A 17,384-nucleotide genomic window follows, 5' to 3' on the forward strand; every position below is an offset into this window, starting at 1 on the left:
TAAAAATTCCTTCAGAACTTGGGATAAATTTTCTCGTATATATTTTTCTACTTTTTGTTCATGTTCCACTATGTACAGGTTTTGTGTTGGATGTATTCAGATTTTTACTTATCTTTAGATTTTTTCTGCAAATCAGTGTGCCATTTAATCAAGGACAGAGTGGGTAGAATTTTCCATGGTTCCCTTACCTTTTTACCTGGTTACTATTTTAATTTTATACTTGAAACTTGCGTTGGGAGGTGTGGTTATTAATGACTTATAGTCTGTACTGAGTTCTTCAGTGAGAGGTTTTTAAAGAGCAGGGAGGATATTAAAGTCGTTAGCAAGATACTAATTTTTGAGATCACAATCATGTAAATATTCATTGAAAACAAAGTGGCTGAGGTTAACTAGGGAGAGAATATAGAATGAGGGGTGAGATGATTGACTTCAACAGAGCTCTGAAGGATGCAGTCATGGAAGCCAAAGTATTTCATGAAATGAGAGATAATTGGTGTCATGGGCTATTGCAATCAGTGTCAAATAGTGTCAAGTAAATTGAAGGTTGAGTAATGTCCATTGGAATTAGCTGCATGGAAACCTTTGACATAGTGTAGTTTCTGTAGAGTGGCCAGATTTCTATGGGTTGAGGAATGAATGAGAAGAAAGAAAAATACTACAAAAAGCATAGAAAAAAATCTGAGAAGTTGAGCTACGGAGAGAAGAAAAGAAGTGGTAGTTGGAGGTGGTATGGAGGAAAGGTTTTTATGATGGGAAGGTCTTAGACATGTGTAAATGCTAATATAAAGAAACCAGAAGAAAGATATTGAAGATACAGCAGAGAGTAGACATGGTCAATAGTTTGAAGTTCCTGAGAAAGTGGACAGGAATTGAATCCAGAACACCTGTGAAGTAGTTTGACTTATATAGGGGGAAGAATACTTCCTTCAGTGTAGTAACAGAAGGAAGAATGAATAGGAGCAAATGCAAGTGGCAGTGTTTGAGGGCAGATGGGAATCTAGGAATCCTTCACTGTATGAGCCAATTCGTGAAGGAGAGGAACATAGTTTGACAAGAGAATAAAGAACATTTCACATGAGAATAATGAAAAGAGGAACATTTATCATTATTTTGTCCAATTATTTTAAGTCCTATTTTAGTGTTATGATGTGGTCACATCTATAAAATATGCATAATATATCAATGAAATATCTTATTAAAAATTAAGTTTTGCTCTCATATTTCCAAAACACAATTTTTTGGTCTTTACTTTGAAATTGAATGATAAGCTAGGATACAAATTTATATAAATATTTTTCTTCTGAGGAATATTGGGCTGTGTTTGAATTTAAAATATTTACTAAAAATTGCTTTCCAAGATATCAAAACTGGAACAAGAGCTTCAGAAGCAAAGGGAAAGTTCAGCTGAAAAGTTGAGGAAAATGGAGGAAAAATGTGAAGCAGCTACATATGAAGCAGATTTGAAAAGACAAAAAATTGTTGAGCTTACTGGTACTACCAGGTAAAATGAACATGTTAGTTTTTGTCTTCCTTTTTTACCATCAGTCATATTTGAGTTTCAAAATAAGATAATGTTGAGTGAAGCATTTGCTTGAGAAATTAATTTCTCTATGATCTGTATTCCTATAGCATTCCTATACCTCCCTTTTATCCTTCATTATGCCTTTTTTTATTATAGTTTAATATCCTTTACCCTCCTACTATATTGTAAGTTCCTTAAGGCCAAGATAATACGTGGTTTATTTTAAGGGTCCTCCCACAACAATTAGCATGGTTCCTTATACTTCATATCCTAATCCTAATGGGGATGCTAGAGAAAAACCTGAAGGTTAAAACAGAACCACAGGGCTTTATCTGAAGCCTTTGAGGTGAAATGCATCTGAGTTCAGTTTTTCAGATTTCAGAGGGAAAGTGAGGTATCAATATACATATTATGTGCGCTAAGTCACTTCAGTGTGTCCGACTATGACCCCATGGACTGTAGGCCATCAGGCTCCTCTGTCCATGTGATTCTCCAGGCAAGAAGCCTGGATTGGGTTGCCATTTCCTTCTGCAGGGGATCTTCCTGATCAGAGATTGAACCTACGTCTCTTATGTCTCCTGCATTGGCAGACAGGTTCTTTACCACTAATTCAGCAACTGTTGTATTAAATCAAATTGTGAATAATGTTAAAAGTGGCAGGGAAAGATGATAGAAAATTTTCATGGATTCTAATTGTTTATAGATTCTAATTGTTTATAGGGAGGAAATAACTTATAAAAGAAAGTTGACTTCTATTGATTAAACATTAAAATCACCTGAGGAGCTTTAAAAAGTACTGATGCTTAGGTCCCACCTCTAAAGATCCTGATTTATTATGGCTGCACTGGGCTAAGACATCAAAAAAAAAAAAAAAAAAAGAAGGGAATTAAGAGCTGAAAGCTATACCTAGCTTCCCCAGATTGCTTCTGTTTTGTTGACAAGAGTTGACGTAGTATTTTACTCTTAATTAGCCCACCATTCTACCAACAGGAGTAAGAGTTAACTTATACATTTGAACCACAACATCCTCAGACTCCCTCTCCCCCTCTGACAAAAATAAAGATAAGACCTTTATGCTTTGAGTAGCAACTCGCTTCCCCAGATATCCTCAACTCTATCAAGGGGTCAAGAAGCTATCCTGAGTTTAAGACCACAGTTCTTCAAACTTTTCTTCCATCAATAGTTATCTATCCACTAATGCAGCCTTACCACCATTGTGTACCTTAATTCCACAAAGAGTATTCAGCCTTATAACTTTACTTTTGCTTGTTTCAGACACCACAAGAAGCAACAGATTGGCATTAGAATTACCCTCATCTCTCATACTAAGTCCCCAAAACCTCATGTGTTTTCTTTCCTTTTCTCACCCTATCTGAACTTCTGATAGATTTTCACTTCATCCTCTGGAATTCACAGTCCATCCTGAGAGACATCCCTTATATTCTCTATCTCTTCTTTTCTCTTGCTATAACAGAAGTGTGACTCTCCATTAAGGGCATTGCTTCTTCCCCTGCAGCCCTCTAAAGTAAAAACTTTCCCCCATAGTTCTTGTACCAAAGAATTGAGATGTGGAATAGTATAACATAACCATGAACCTCATGTTATCAGATCATATTCTTCACTGTTGCTGACACCAGCAGACCACCTGACTTACTAAAGCTGAATCCAACACTAGTTCTGTCTTTATTCTTGGGGATTTCAATATACATCTATCTAGCTGATCCTCATCCACTCACTCACATGATTTACAGCAGATTTTATCATTTCTGATACCTCCATTATTTCAACATAATCTGAATACTGTTCATCTACATGTATGTTATTACCTCATTCCTTTTAATACCCCAAATTCAACAATTCTTTGATGTAACTAGGACCTCTGAGCCTTCAAATCTACCACTTTCTCATTCTCTAGTTCCCTTTCTCCTCTCTTTACCTAGCTTAAATTCTGCTCATTAAAATCACTGATTGGCATATGGCTGTTTCCTTACCTTTGTCTTACTTTGTGGTACTCAGAACTAAAAATCCAACTCAGAATAATTCATGCTTGCATCTTTACAGAGGCTGAAGAAAAATATAACTACAGTGACCAGTCTTACTTTAAATTCATAATTTCAAAACCGTAAGCATTTTCTTAATGCTGTCTGACAGTCACAATATTACTCATTCTTGTAAGGGGGACTCTCTTACACCTTTGTGTTTTCTTTCATAACTCCAACAACCTTTCCCCAGTCCTTGCTCTCACTTATGATCTTGCTTTTGTTCTTACACCCATCCTTTGATTTCTAGACAAAAACTTTTCATAATTATAGCTGAAAGGCTCATTCAATTCCTATAAGTTCTAATTACTAATAGGAAACTTATGAACTAAATGAATAAATTTCACAAGAAAGATATATTCTAGTTCCAAGACCTCTTCAGGAAGCAGGATTTTTCTCTATTCCAACTATTGGCTTCTTTCATTTCTGAAACTATAATTTATAAAACTGTTTTAGAGCTATTAGTGTTAAAATACATCTGTTATACAGCTCCTTGGATCTGTTTTAAAATTAAAATATCTCTAGATAGAAAACTAATTCATTGAGTACCTTCTGTGTGCCAGGCAATATACTAAGTAAACACATCATTTAGTTGTGTTTAGTGGTGTGTAATTGGTGCAGAATTACAGTCTATTAATTATTTGTTTTATTATTTTTGTTTGTTTCTAATTAGGCAAGTAAAACTCGAGATGGATCAATACAAAGAAGAGCTATCTAAAATGGAAAAAGAAATAATGCACCTAAAACGAGATGGAGAAAATAAAGCAATGCATCTCTCTCAGTTAGACATGATTTTAGAACAGACAAAGACAGAACTAGATAAGAAAACAAATGCTGGTAAGCAACAGGGTAGCTCAGCTTAGCTGCCTACAATTATATATTTAAAGAAATGGAATAAAGAGAATCTGAGATGAGGGAAAAGGATAATCATTGGTATCCTGTCTCTTACTCTGATAGATGAATAAAATTGGGTATTCTTAGTTATTATTTACAAAGTTCTGAGTAACAAGTAACTTATATGTAATTCTAAAATTATTCTCTGCTTTTAACAGTGAAGGATTTAGAAAAGTTACAGCACCACACTGAAACTGAGCTAACAGAAGCCTTGCAGAAACGGGAAGCACTAGAGACTGAACTGCAAAATGCTCATGGAGAATTAAAAAGTACTCTAAGACAACTCCAGGAATTGAGAGATGTTCTGCAGAAGGCTCAATTATCATTAGAGGAAAAATATACTACAATAAAGGATCTCACAGCTGAACTTAGGTGAGTTAAATTCTAAGAGAGGATATCACAATAACAGGTATTTCTCTTTATTACCTTTAGTCCTTGGGTCATATTATAGACTTTGCTGTTGAATTCTGGATGTCCAAACTTCTCAGCTGCCTTTAGCTCACTGTCGTTCATTCTAGACATTACGTCCAATGCTCCATCTCACCATACTCCATCTCACTAATTCAGCTATTGCTGTTGACTAATACTTGCATCCCTGGTCTTTGGACCATTTTACTTTGGCCCTCTTCTATATCCCATGGTGGTAAAAAATGATTGGGCCAGCATACAGCAGTGGTTAATAGCAAAGTAATATTAACATGTGCCATGGCTATGCCAAGTACTTCATATATGATCTCATTTCTTTACAACAAGCAAATATAAGTTCCACATTATCACCTTTTTACATGTGGGAAAACTGAGAAAATTAAGTAAAATGCCAAAAGTCAGATAGTGAAACACAAGTCTAAGTCTAATATAATGGTTCTTAGATTAGCAGCAATAGCATAAAGTACTGTTCCAGTACACATCTATGGTGAGTATAGGTGGAGAGCCAGACTAGTGCCCAATTGTGGGAAATAAATTCCGAAAAGGAAAACAGATCAGGGTGTAAAATGTGTAATGAACAGGATAGAGAGTAGCAAGGTGATCCACAAACTTAGATGTTGTATCCTTTGATTCAGTGCAGCACCCCTTCCCTTTTCTACTCACAAACTCATTCTTAGTAAGTTTCATGTAGCTTTAAATATCAGTACAATGTACCAGAGACTTCTAAACACGTATTATCTCTAGTAATGACCTCATCTCCAAACTCCAGACTCCTATCTAATGACTTACTTGCTATCTCCACTTAAGTATTTTAAAGAGGCATTTTAAACTTGACTAAAACAATTCATTTTTAAAATTCATAACCCTGTACTTCCTCCAACTCATTATTATGCATTGGCTTAAATCAGAAATCTATATATATAAGATTACTTTTATCTCTTTCCCTCCCCTTTTTCATCCAGTCTATTAGCAACTTGCCTGTAAAGTCGCTTCAGTTATGTCTGACTCTTTGCAACCCCATGAACTATATAGCCCACCAGGCTTCTCTATCCATGGAATTTCCCATCAAGACTACTGGAGTGAGTTGCCAGACCCTTCTCCCAGGAATCTTCCCTACCCAGGGATCAAACCCATGTTTCTTATGTCTCCTGCATTGGCAATCAAGTTCTTTACCACTAGTGCCACCTAGGAAGCCCAATTAGCAAGTTATGTCAACTTTATTTCCAAAACATATTCTGAAATCTGTTGATTTCTTGGCCTTTTTTCTGCTACTTAGCCCAGGCCATCATCATCTCCCACCTGTTCTGTTGCTGAGGCTTCCTAACTGGTCTGCCAGCTTAAATTCTTGACCTTCCTCACAATTCATTCACCACAGAATGGATTTAAGTTTATGATTTAAAACATAAGTCAGATCATATTGCTTTCCTACTTGAACTTTCTCATGACTTCCCAAAAGATTCAGAGTAATACCCAAGCTCCTTCAGAAATATAAATCAAAACCATGATGAGATACCACTTCAGAACACCCACTAAGGTGGCTGTAATAAAAACAAAACACCCAAATAGAAAATAACAGATGAGAAATTTTAAAAGTTCCAGCCTCTGTGGAAAAACAGTTTGGCAGTTCATCAGTGAGTTTAAACATAGTATTAACCTTGTAACTCAGTAATTCCACTGTTAGGTTTAAGTACCCAAAAGAATTGAAAAGAGATATTCAAACAAAAATTGTGCTCAAATGTTTGTAGCACCTCTCTTCCCAATAGCCACCAAGTGGAAACGACCCAGATGGATACTGATAGCTGTGAATGGATAAACCAGTGTAGTATATCCATACAAATCAGCCATGAAAAGGAATGGAGTACTGACACGTGCTGCAATACGGATAAACCTTACAAATATGCTAAATGAAAGAAACCACATACATGTTGCATAATTCCATTTATATGAAATATCCAGAATTGGCAAATCCACAGAGATAGAAAGCAGATTAATTGTTGTCTGGGACTGGGGGAAGGGAGAATGGAAGAAAACTGCCAATGGGTATGGGGTTTCTACTCAGAGTAATGAAAAAGTACTGGAAATAGTGATGATGGTTACATAACATTGTGAATGTATTCAGTGTAACTGCACTATATGCTTTAAAGTAGTTAAAATGGTAAATCTTATGTGTATTTTACCACAGTTGAAAAAAAAATTCCAAGCTCCTTTTCCTAGAATACAAAGTCCTGCATAACAAAGTTTCTGCCTATTTCTCTGGCCTCATTCTATATTGTTCTCCTTGCTGCTGACCTTTTTATTCTACTTAAAGCTTACAAAGTTTTTTCCCACCTTAGGACTTTTGCCATAGCTGTTTCTTTGGCCTGAAATAGCCTGAAATAATTGTTGGCCAGTTTCTTCATACCCTTCACATTACCTCAGAGGGCCCTCCTTCCCTGACCACCTATTCTGAAATAGTCTCCCAGTCACTGTCTCATCATTGTGTTTAATGCTCTGACATAGCATTTTATATTTTTCTTATGGAATTATTATTTATAGTCCATCTCTTCTGGAGCTAGTAGAATGTAAACTCCATGTGATGAAGGACAAATATCCTGTTGACTATTAAATCCATAGTCATAGAACCTTGACATTTAGGAAACATCCAGTAAATATTTACTAAATAAATAAGGGAATGGATGGATGAGAGAAGTAAAAACAAAATCTTAAAATTCTAGCTAGTAGCTGAATTTTAGAAGCACAGCTATTCTTATAGACAGCAATTAGAGTTATCTTTAGAATTCATTTTATATTACTTTTAGAATATTAGTCTTGTATTAACTCTTCAGGCTTTTAGGGGAACAGTAAACAGCTCATTAAAGAAGTTCAGAACCTGCTTTTTAAATTCAGTATCTTTATTATATTGTTTCATATTTAAGACTAGAAAATCATTTGATGATTCAAGATCAACAACATTTTAATCCTTTGTCATATCAGAACTTAGAGTTCAGAATTAAAATTCTCTGATCACAAGCTTCAAAGTGATATAAATCTTGAAGTTATGTCATTTTAAGTTTCTTTATAATATAAAATAATTCTTAAATTAGTGTTTTAGAAGGGCTAGAATTTTTTTAAAAACATTTAAAATATTTCTGTAGTAGATTTCACTACTTCACTAAATATAAGGTGTCATTTTGAGTAAAATTCCTGTAAGAAATACAATGGTCATTTACTAAACTGTGGATATCAAGGACATCAGCCATGAGACAAATGCCTCGTTCAATTATAGTGAACTCATAGCTGTTACATATAAAAGACTTTCAAACACTCCTTTGATCTATAGATTAAAATATAGATATATTTTAAAAATTCTTATACTGATTCAATCCTATTTCTTGGGAGTGCTTTTAGCATTTAGCTTACATTGTCTGCAGAAGTAGAATTTAAGTTAACTTGTGCCTTTTTAGAACATGATATTAAAGTAATTGTATTGATATCAATTGTTTTCTTTATGCATTATTCCTTTAATTTGAAGTCTCTCAATCTGAAATAATTGAATGTATCCTGTCCCTTAACTTACAGGAAGAGTAAGTTTGATTTGATTTTTTAAAACTATAATATTCCTACTTACCTGCTTAGGTCTTTTTCACTTTGATAAATTTCAGGGAATGCAAGATGGAGATTGAAGACAAAAAGCAAGAACTTCTTGAAATGGATCAGGCACTTAAGGAGAGAAATTGGGAGCTAAAGCAAAGAGCAGCTCAAGTTGGTTTTCTTAACTATATTTTAATGAAATTTTCTGTTAAAATACAATCACTTGAGGTTTCAGAGGTCCCCTCATTTTGGTAAAATAGTAGTTTTTATAGCTATTTGTTTTTTCTGTGCACATAGTATTTTTTAAATTAGAAATATGTCATCTCTCTCTCTTTTTTTTTTTTGCTATTTTTACAGCAGGTGGATTTTCAGGAGTGAAGGTTAGCTTAGTGTCTGAACCTTTTGATCTCTTATACTACTGTATATCAGAAGAAAATGTGATTAAAGGAGTTACTTGCTCAACTAGTATTTATTGAAGGAATGGAAATATCCAGAAGGCATTTTTAGCAGCATCTTTTTAAATATAATTTTATTTATTTATTTTTGGCTGCACTGGTTCTTCGTTGCTTTGCATGGGTTTTCTCTAGTTGTGGTGAACGGGGGCTACTCTCTAGTTGTGGTACACAGGTTTTCTCATTGCAGCGGTTTCTCTTGTTGCGGAGCACAGGCTCTAAGGCATGTGGGCTTGAGTAGTTGTGGCTCATGGGCTTAGTTGTCCCGCGGCATGTGGAATTGGATTGAACCCATGTCGCCTGCATTGGTAGACTGATTCTTAACCACTGGACTACCAGGGAAGCTCTGCAGCATCTTTTTTAAAAGACTTATTTTTTAGAGCAGATTGAAGTTCACAGCAAAATTGAACAATAGGTACAGAGATTTCCCACATACCCACCCTGCCCCATAGAAGGTGCAACCTTCCCCCATTATCAACATTTTCTTCCAGAAAGGTATATTTGTTAAAGCTGATGAACCTACATTGACATTTCATAATCACCCAAAATCCATAGTTTATATTATCATTCACTCTTGTGTTATTCATTCTATGAGGTTGGACAGGAATCCATCATTATGGTATCATTCAGAATATCTTCAGTGCCTTAAAAATCCTCTGTACCCCACTTACTCATCCCTCTCTCTCTTCCCCCAACCATGGTAACCAGTGATCTTTTTTCTGTCTCTAGTTTTGCCTTTTCCAGAATATTATACAGTTGTTGTTGATTGTGTTCAGTCATTAAGTAGTGTCCAGCTCCTTGTGACTCAATGTACTACAGCACGCCAGGCTTCCTTGTCCTTCACTATCTCCCAGAGGTTTCTCAAACTCATGTCCATTGAGTCATTGATGCCATCCAGCCATCTTATCCTCTGTCACTCGCTTCTTCTCCTGCCCCCCATCTTTCCCAGCATCAGGGTCTTTTCCAATGAGTGGACTCTTCTCATCAGGTGGCCAAAGTATTGGAGCTTCAGCATCAGTCCTTCCAATAAATATTCAGGGTTGATTGCCTTTAGGATTGACTGATTTGATCTCCTTGCTGTCCAAGGGACTCTCAAGAGTCTTCTCCAGCACCACAATTTGAAAGCATCAGTTCTTGAGCACTCAGCCTTCTTTATTGTCCAACACCCTCCATACATGACTACTGGAAATATAACAACTTTGACTATACACACCTTTGTCAGCAAAGTGATGTCTCTCCTTTTTAACATGCTGTCTAGGTTTGTCATAGCTTTTCCTCTAAGGAACAAATGTCTTTTAATTTTGTGGCTGCAGTCACCGTCCACAGTGATTTTGGAGCCCCCCAAAATAAAATCTTTCACCGTTTCCACTTTTTCCCCATCTTTTTGCCCTGAAGTGATATGACCAGATACCATGATCTTAGTTTTTTGATTGTTGGGTTTTAAGCCAGCTTTTTCACTCTCTTCTTTCACTTTCATCAAGAGGCTATTTAGTTGCTCTTGGCTTTTCTGCCATAAGCATGCTCTTATCTGCATATCTGAGGTTATTGATATTTCTCCCAGCAATCTTTGATTCCAGCTTGTGCTTCATCCAGCCTGGCATTTCTTATGATGTACTATGCATATAAGTTAAATAAACAGGGCGACAATATACACCTTGATGTACTCCTTTGCCAGTTTGGAACCAATCCATTGTTCCATGTCCAGTTCTAACTATTGCTTCTTGACCTGCATACAGGTTTCTCAGAAAATAGGTAAAGTGGTCTGGTATTCCCATCTCTTGAAGAATTTTCCACAGTTTGTGGTGATCCACACAGTCAAAGGCTTTAGTGTAGTCACTGAAGCAGAAGTAGCTTTTTTTGGAATTCCCTTGCTTTCTCTATGATCCAGTGGATGTTGGGAATTTGATCTCTGGTTCCTCTGTGATTTTTTTTTTCTTAATGTGGTTAGTTATATTAATTAACTTTCAAATGTGGAGTATAGTTTTTTTTATGCATTCTTGAGTATGATTCACTAATATTTTGTTGAGAATTTTTACATCTATGTTCATGAAAGATACTGGTCTATAGTTTTCTTTCTTTATAATGTCTCTGGTGTTGGTATTAGGGTTATGCTAGCCTTAGAGAATGAGTTAGTACTTCCTCTGTTTCTATCTTCTAAGCGAGAGTGTAAAGAATTGGCATAATTTCTTCTTTAAATGTTCAGTAGAATTTACCAATGAACCCATCTGAACCTGGGGCTTTCTGTTTTGGAAAGTTATTAATCATTGATTCAGTTTCTTTAGTGGATATAGGCTTATTCAGATTATCCATTTCTTCTTGTATGAGTTTTGGCAGATTGTGCCTTTTGAGTAACTGGCCAATTACATCTAATTTTATTTAAATTCATGGACTAAGAGCTGTTTATAATATATCTGTATTATCCTATTAATGTCCTTGATATTTGTAGTAAAATCTCCTTTTTCATTTCTCATATTAGCAGTTTATATCTTCTCTCTCTTTTTTTGTTAGTCTGGCTAGAGGCTTATTGCTATTATTAATCTTCATGAAGAGCCAGTTTTTGGCTTTGTTGATTTTCTCTATTGATTCCCTAATTTTAATTGCTACTCTGGTTTTTAGCATTTTTTTTTTCTTCTGCTTAGTTTGGATTTGATTTGCTCTTGCTTTTCTAGTTTGTAAGATGGAAGCTCAAGTGATTAATTTTAGATCTTTCTTCTTTTCTCATATATGCATTCAGTGCATAGATGTTCCTAAGCAGTGCTTTTGCTGCATCCCATGGTTTTCATGTTGCATTGTAGTATTTAGCATAAAATGAAGTTTGTCACTTATGTGATCATAAGTGACAAAATTTGTCACTTATGTGAATATATGATTATATATTGGGCTCAAGATCCAGTATTATTAAGCAATGATTATTTTTCTCATTCTTTTTAATAATTGATTTGAGGTGCATTTATTCTTCAGTTATACCCACTGTGAAAGTGAAGTGAAGTCGCTCAGTCGTTTCCGACTCTTAGTGACCCCATGGACTGCAGCCCACCAGGGTCCTCCGTCCATGGGATTTTCCAGGCAAGAGTACTGGAGTGGGGTGCCATTGCCTTCTCCACTGTAAACAATTCTAAATAACATTCCAGGCATACAGTTTTTCACATTAGAATAAGATTGAACAATAGCTTAATGTTGCTTTTGTGTTTAGGTTACACATTTGGATATGACTATTCGTGGGCACAGGGGAGAAATGGAACAGAAAATAATTAAACTAGAGGGTACTGTGGAGAAATCAGAATTGGAACTTAAAGAAAGCAGCAGACAGGTAAATTATTAAAAATTATGTCTTAAATTATTTTAAAAATGACTCCTTAACTATAAACATATACTATTCACATAAAATGGCTTTTGACTAGAATACATACAGTAAAAATACTGCATTTGAACTGTGCCACACAACTTGTGGGATTTTAGGTTCCCAGTTAGGGATTGAATCTGATCCCTTAGCAATGAGAGTGTGGAGTCCTAACCAGTGGACTGCCAGGGAATTCTCAATGATGCATAATTTTAATTATCTTGTACTTGCTACGTTATATTCATTTTCTTCTCTTAAATTTTCCCCCAGCTTTATTGAGGTATAATTGAGAATAAAAAGTGCCATGTATTTTAGGTGTACAATGTCATGTTTTAATGGACATACACATTTTGAAATAATTATCAGAATTAAACTAATTAGCATATCTACCACCTCATATAGTTACTTTTTTTTTTTTTAATGAAAACACCAAGTGTGCAACATAGTATATTTTAGTTATACATATAAGCATCTTATTAGGCACAAAATTCTGATACTTATGTCAAAGTTATGTTTGTCTCAAGAAAAACACATTTTAAAATTTTGCCATTTTAGATATACAAGTTTAAAGCTTGACTTACATGGATTACAGTTATGATGGAAGAATTATTTTTCTTTATTTACATTAACATTGCTCTGTTTAAAATTCAGATAGAAAGTTTGAATGAAAAATTGCAAAATTCCAAAGAACAACTTCGAGAAAAAGAGTTTATAACACTACAAAATGAACAAGAGATAAGTCAACTGAAAAAAGAAACTGAACGGACACAACAAAAGATGAAAGAAATGGAGAGTGTAAGCAAATTATTTTCCTCCTAAGGAACAAGGTTGATACAGATCTTTGTTTTAAACTGATTGGTTTTATATGTGATTGGTATTTAATATGCACAGAAACTGGCTAATTATTTGTGCCAGATATCTATTAATTTCCTTATCTTCTTAATTACTTTATGATTGGTGAGTTACCATGTTATTTGTCTTTACATTCCCTATAGGCATTGGCATGATATCTCTTACATAGTAAATCCATGATATATGCTCACTTGGTCGATAAATAAATATTTTAATTGAGAACCTACTATGTGATAGAACTGAAGATCAGATATTACTAGGATGCACTACTTTGTCCTTGAAGAACTCTGTTCAGAGAATGAATTAACAGATAACAGTGTATTATTGATGTCAAGTACTTCGAGTTGCCAGATGAATTTTGATAACTTCTTATTATCAGTTTGCACATGTGTTGACTTCTGAACCCATTCTACCCACTTGCCTTTTTAAAAAGTGAATTTGCTTCTAAGAGCTCTTGTAGATGTAACTTTTTCTTGTTTTTAAATACTATGCTCAGTTTTAAAACTTACTGTGTAGCTCCTTCTGGTGTTTGATTAACTGATTTTCTGTCTCTTCCAGTCATAAACTCTACAAGGGTAACTACTTTATCTCCTGTTTTCTCCTTTATCCTCAATACCTATAATAGTACATAGCACATAGTAAGCATGAATAAATATTAGTTGAATTATATATATATATATATATAAATTAAGCAGGGTCTCTGAGAGCAAGTTTGGGTTCTAGTGAGAAAAAGAAAAAGATTGTTGACTCAGTTGTTTCATGTTCTCAAACAAGGGCTGGCTAAAAGTATTTACATGAGGTTTATACTGATACACAATGGGACCTGGGGCCCCCATTCTAGACATCAGGTTCCTTGTGCTTTGTACTGGTTTCTTTCTTTCTTATCAGTCCTAAAGTTAAGTGTCATTACCTACCATCTTATCTATGTCATCAAGCTGATTTAGAACTAATTGACTTTTTACTGAATTTTTTTTCTTCTGGAAATAGAACTTTACTAGGGATTTAACTTGAAGAAGGCAATGGCATCCCACTCCAGTATTCTTGCCTGGAAAATCCCATGGATGGAGGAGCCTGGTAGGCTGCAGTCCATGGGGTCGCTAAGAGTCGGACAAGACTGAGAGACTTCACTTTCAGGAAGCATTGTAGAAGGAAATGGCAACCCACTCCAGTGTTCTTGCCTGGAAAATCCCAGGGATGGGGGAGCTTGGTGGGCTGCCATCTATGGGGTCGCACAGAGTCGGACATAACTGAAGTGACTTAGCAGCAGCAGCAGCAGCAGGAATTTAACTGAGGAATGTAAAATATTTCAGAGAGAATAGCAGCAGTCCCAGTAACAAATTTCACTTTTGCAGAGAATAAGGTCGTTCTTAACCCAGCTTTGTGGATTAATGGTGGGCTTTATTTATACTAGTATTTTCTCCATCTTTGACATGGATAATCAAATATTAACTTCTTCTCTTTATATTATTATGTATTCTGTCATGTTACTTCATACTGTTAAAGGATTATGCAGCTTGCATGTTGAAGGCGTGCAAAATATACCAGTGAGTCCTAGATTTATTACAGTACTTTTGTCATTTTCTTACTATTAAAAAAGTTTTCTTTTCTGAATATCAGTTTCACAGTGGTTTATATTCATTGTATATTAAACTATATAGACATTTAGTTGGGAGGGAGTATGTCACTTATTAAAAGAGAAATCAGAGTAAGAAATAGGTTATCTGGGTCATTTTATTTTGAAACCTACAAATGTCTTGTGCACTTCAGGTTATGAAAGAGCAGGAACAGTACATTGCAACTCAGTACAAGGAGGCCATAGATTTGGAGCAAGAATTGAGACTAACTCGGGAGCAGATGCAGAATTCTCATAAAGAATTGGTGGAGGCTCGTCATCAACAAGTCCAAGCACAGAGAGAAATAGAAAGGCTCTCAAGTGAACTTGAGGAAATAAAGCAACTCTCTAAAGAGAAAGTAATTCCTATTCTAATTTTATCTTATTGAAAATCTTAGGTTTTAACATTTGCTTGTTTTGACAGTAGAATATTGTTCTTATAAAAGTTGTTCCACAGCAGTATAAATGTACTTAAAAATAGTTAAGGTGATAAATTTTGTTTTATGTATATATTACTCAAAAAAAAAAAAAAAAAACAAACCTGTGTTATATTTAGCCTAGCATTGTAGTGTAATCAGGAAGTCTCTCAGAACTGAATTTTAGTCAAACTGGTTAGTTTTCAATAACATAAGTTACAAAGCACTTTCAGACTTTGAACTGAATTTGAGCTACCCCTGGGACAGAAAAAGAAATCTAATGCATATTTTTTAAGTAAAAAGTTTTGCATTTGTAGCCATTTATAGATGAAAACTATCTAGATTTATAACTATTAGAAACCTGCAGTCTAGAACCTTGGGGAGGAAAAGTGCTTTTAAATAGCAAGACTACTAATGTAAATTGTATTTCTCTAGTATTACATAGAAAATTAACAACTTGCCTTAAAAATATTTAGATTAATATGCTTGGCTTAATTACTTAGACTTCAAGAAAAATTATTTATTGATATTCTACAAAAGTTCTTGTGATTTTTCTGCTTTCTACTATGGTTCTATGGTTCTAATTAAGTATGGATTTTGAATAAAAGTGTTTTTACATTTAGTTTTGGTTAACCTGATGGCATTTTTATTTACATTTCTGGATGGTTAGACTAATAAAAAATATATAGGGGATTTTTATTAGACTATGTCAGGTACTTGGGAGTCTACTAGGAGAAGGGAAGCTATCTACTTTTATCTCATTTCTGTCCTTATCAGTGATAGCTAAATGTAATATAATTGATTTTATCTGATAAACCAAGCTCAATTAATCAAATAACTAAATGAAAGTGGAGAATTATTAAGAATGATTGTTTAAATATTATATTTTAACCCCAAACTCTAAATTTACAGTCATTTGTTAACCTTTTAATGTGGGACCAAATCTTGGCTTTTTGTATATGGGTAGGGTCACTTGATTACATTCCACCTAGTTTTTCTTGCATAAACCACACTGATATGCCATCATCTATAGCTTCCAATTTGGTTTTTTAAGAGTTAAGAGACATTCATAAATCAGTCAGAGGACAACATCTCATATTTTGTATGAGATTTCCCACAATATTTTACAACTAATTAGGTAGCAAACATTTGTGACTCGTTGAATTGTCTCAAAGCATATAACTTATTTTTCATATAAAAACATTCCTTTTGCATGTGCATTTCATCTGTATTCATAATGTATAATAAAATTACATAATTGTAGTCGCAAACACAGCTGTCATAGATATGTTTGATAAATGCACAACTGTAGATAAGCAAACAGCACATATGGTGAGCAAAAATACTTAGGCATGTCTAAAGAGGAGACTACTGTCTGCTAAAGCTCAGTGTTCCATGGTTATTAGTTTATTTTACAAAAAGCATTGATTAGTGAACTTATATTAATAAACAATATATAAACAATAAACAATGATACTTTCCCATTAGTACTCTCTTAAATATCTAGATTAAATTCTAGATTGTTACACTTTATAAAGTATACATTTAATAAGGTAACTGTGTATGAGTGTTCATACAGTATTACAAAAGATTGAAGTACTTCCATAAGTGTGCTGAATTGTTTAGCTACAATAACCAAATAAACAAGTAGTGTAACCTTTACTTAATATGTCATTTTCAAGGAAGCTCATGGAAAATATTTAGCTGAAGAACTGGGGGCTTCTCAAGTACGTGAAACTCAGTTAGAAGCAAGAATGCAAGCAGAAATCAAGAAATTGTCAACAGAAGTAGAATCTCTCAAAGAAGCATATCATCTAGAGGTAAAGAAAAATTTAATTTGTTCCATTACTCCCTGCTAAAGTGTGTTGATCTATCTGAACAAAGTATAAATCTAGCTTTTAAATGTTTATTATAGAGAAATACATTTGGTCTTTTCATTTCTGGTAGGCTGAACATATTATTTTCGCTTCATATTCCAGTGTACTAATACTCTATGGGTTAAGAGCTTGAATTCTTTAGACAGGCATACTGGTTCTAAATCTCAGTTCATTACTTGGTACTTATGTAACCTTAGGCAACTAACTTAACATCTCTGACTAAAATGGATATAATAATGCTATCTATTTCATAGAACTGTGTGGAGGATTAAGTGAATTAATGTAGTTAATGTTCTTACACCAGAGCCTGGCACATTATTATCATTGTCATAACTTTTTATAAAGTAACACTTGTCAAAACTACCTGGAGGTATTTAATAACCA

At 34.5% G+C, this 17,384-nt stretch overlaps 1 protein-coding gene across 48 annotated transcripts in view; it reads left to right on the top strand.

The window, feature by feature from the left end:
• CCDC18 (coiled-coil domain containing 18) overlaps positions 1–17,384 on the top strand; it is a 113,079-nt gene that overhangs the window by 74,471 nt on the left and 21,224 nt on the right. For 45 of the 48 annotated variants that reach the window (XR_015160509.1, XM_086391215.1, XM_086391223.1 and 42 more), the window contains 8 exons: positions 1,359–1,501; positions 4,235–4,398; positions 4,614–4,827; positions 8,523–8,622; positions 12,097–12,213; positions 12,895–13,038; positions 14,863–15,066; positions 16,806–16,943. Coding sequence is in view for 45 of the 48 variants with exons in the window: in XM_086391215.1 (XP_086247341.1) it covers positions 1,359–1,501; positions 4,235–4,398; positions 4,614–4,827; positions 8,523–8,622; positions 12,097–12,213; positions 12,895–13,038; positions 14,863–15,066; positions 16,806–16,943 (1,224 nt within the window). In the remaining 3 variants the exon portion in view is untranslated. The remainder of the gene's footprint in view (positions 1–1,358; positions 1,502–4,234; positions 4,399–4,613; positions 4,828–8,522; positions 8,623–12,096; positions 12,214–12,894; positions 13,039–14,862; positions 15,067–16,805; positions 16,944–17,384) is intronic. The other 3 variants (XR_015160510.1, XR_015160514.1, XM_086391221.1) reach the window with 3 other exon arrangements.

The sequence above is a fragment of the Bos grunniens genome, chromosome 3, assembly GCF_055505025.1.
Source record: "Bos grunniens cultivar Pamir isolate PY7600 chromosome 3, Bosgru_T2T1.0, whole genome shotgun sequence".
Classification (NCBI taxonomy): Eukaryota; Metazoa; Chordata; class Mammalia; order Artiodactyla; family Bovidae; genus Bos; species Bos grunniens.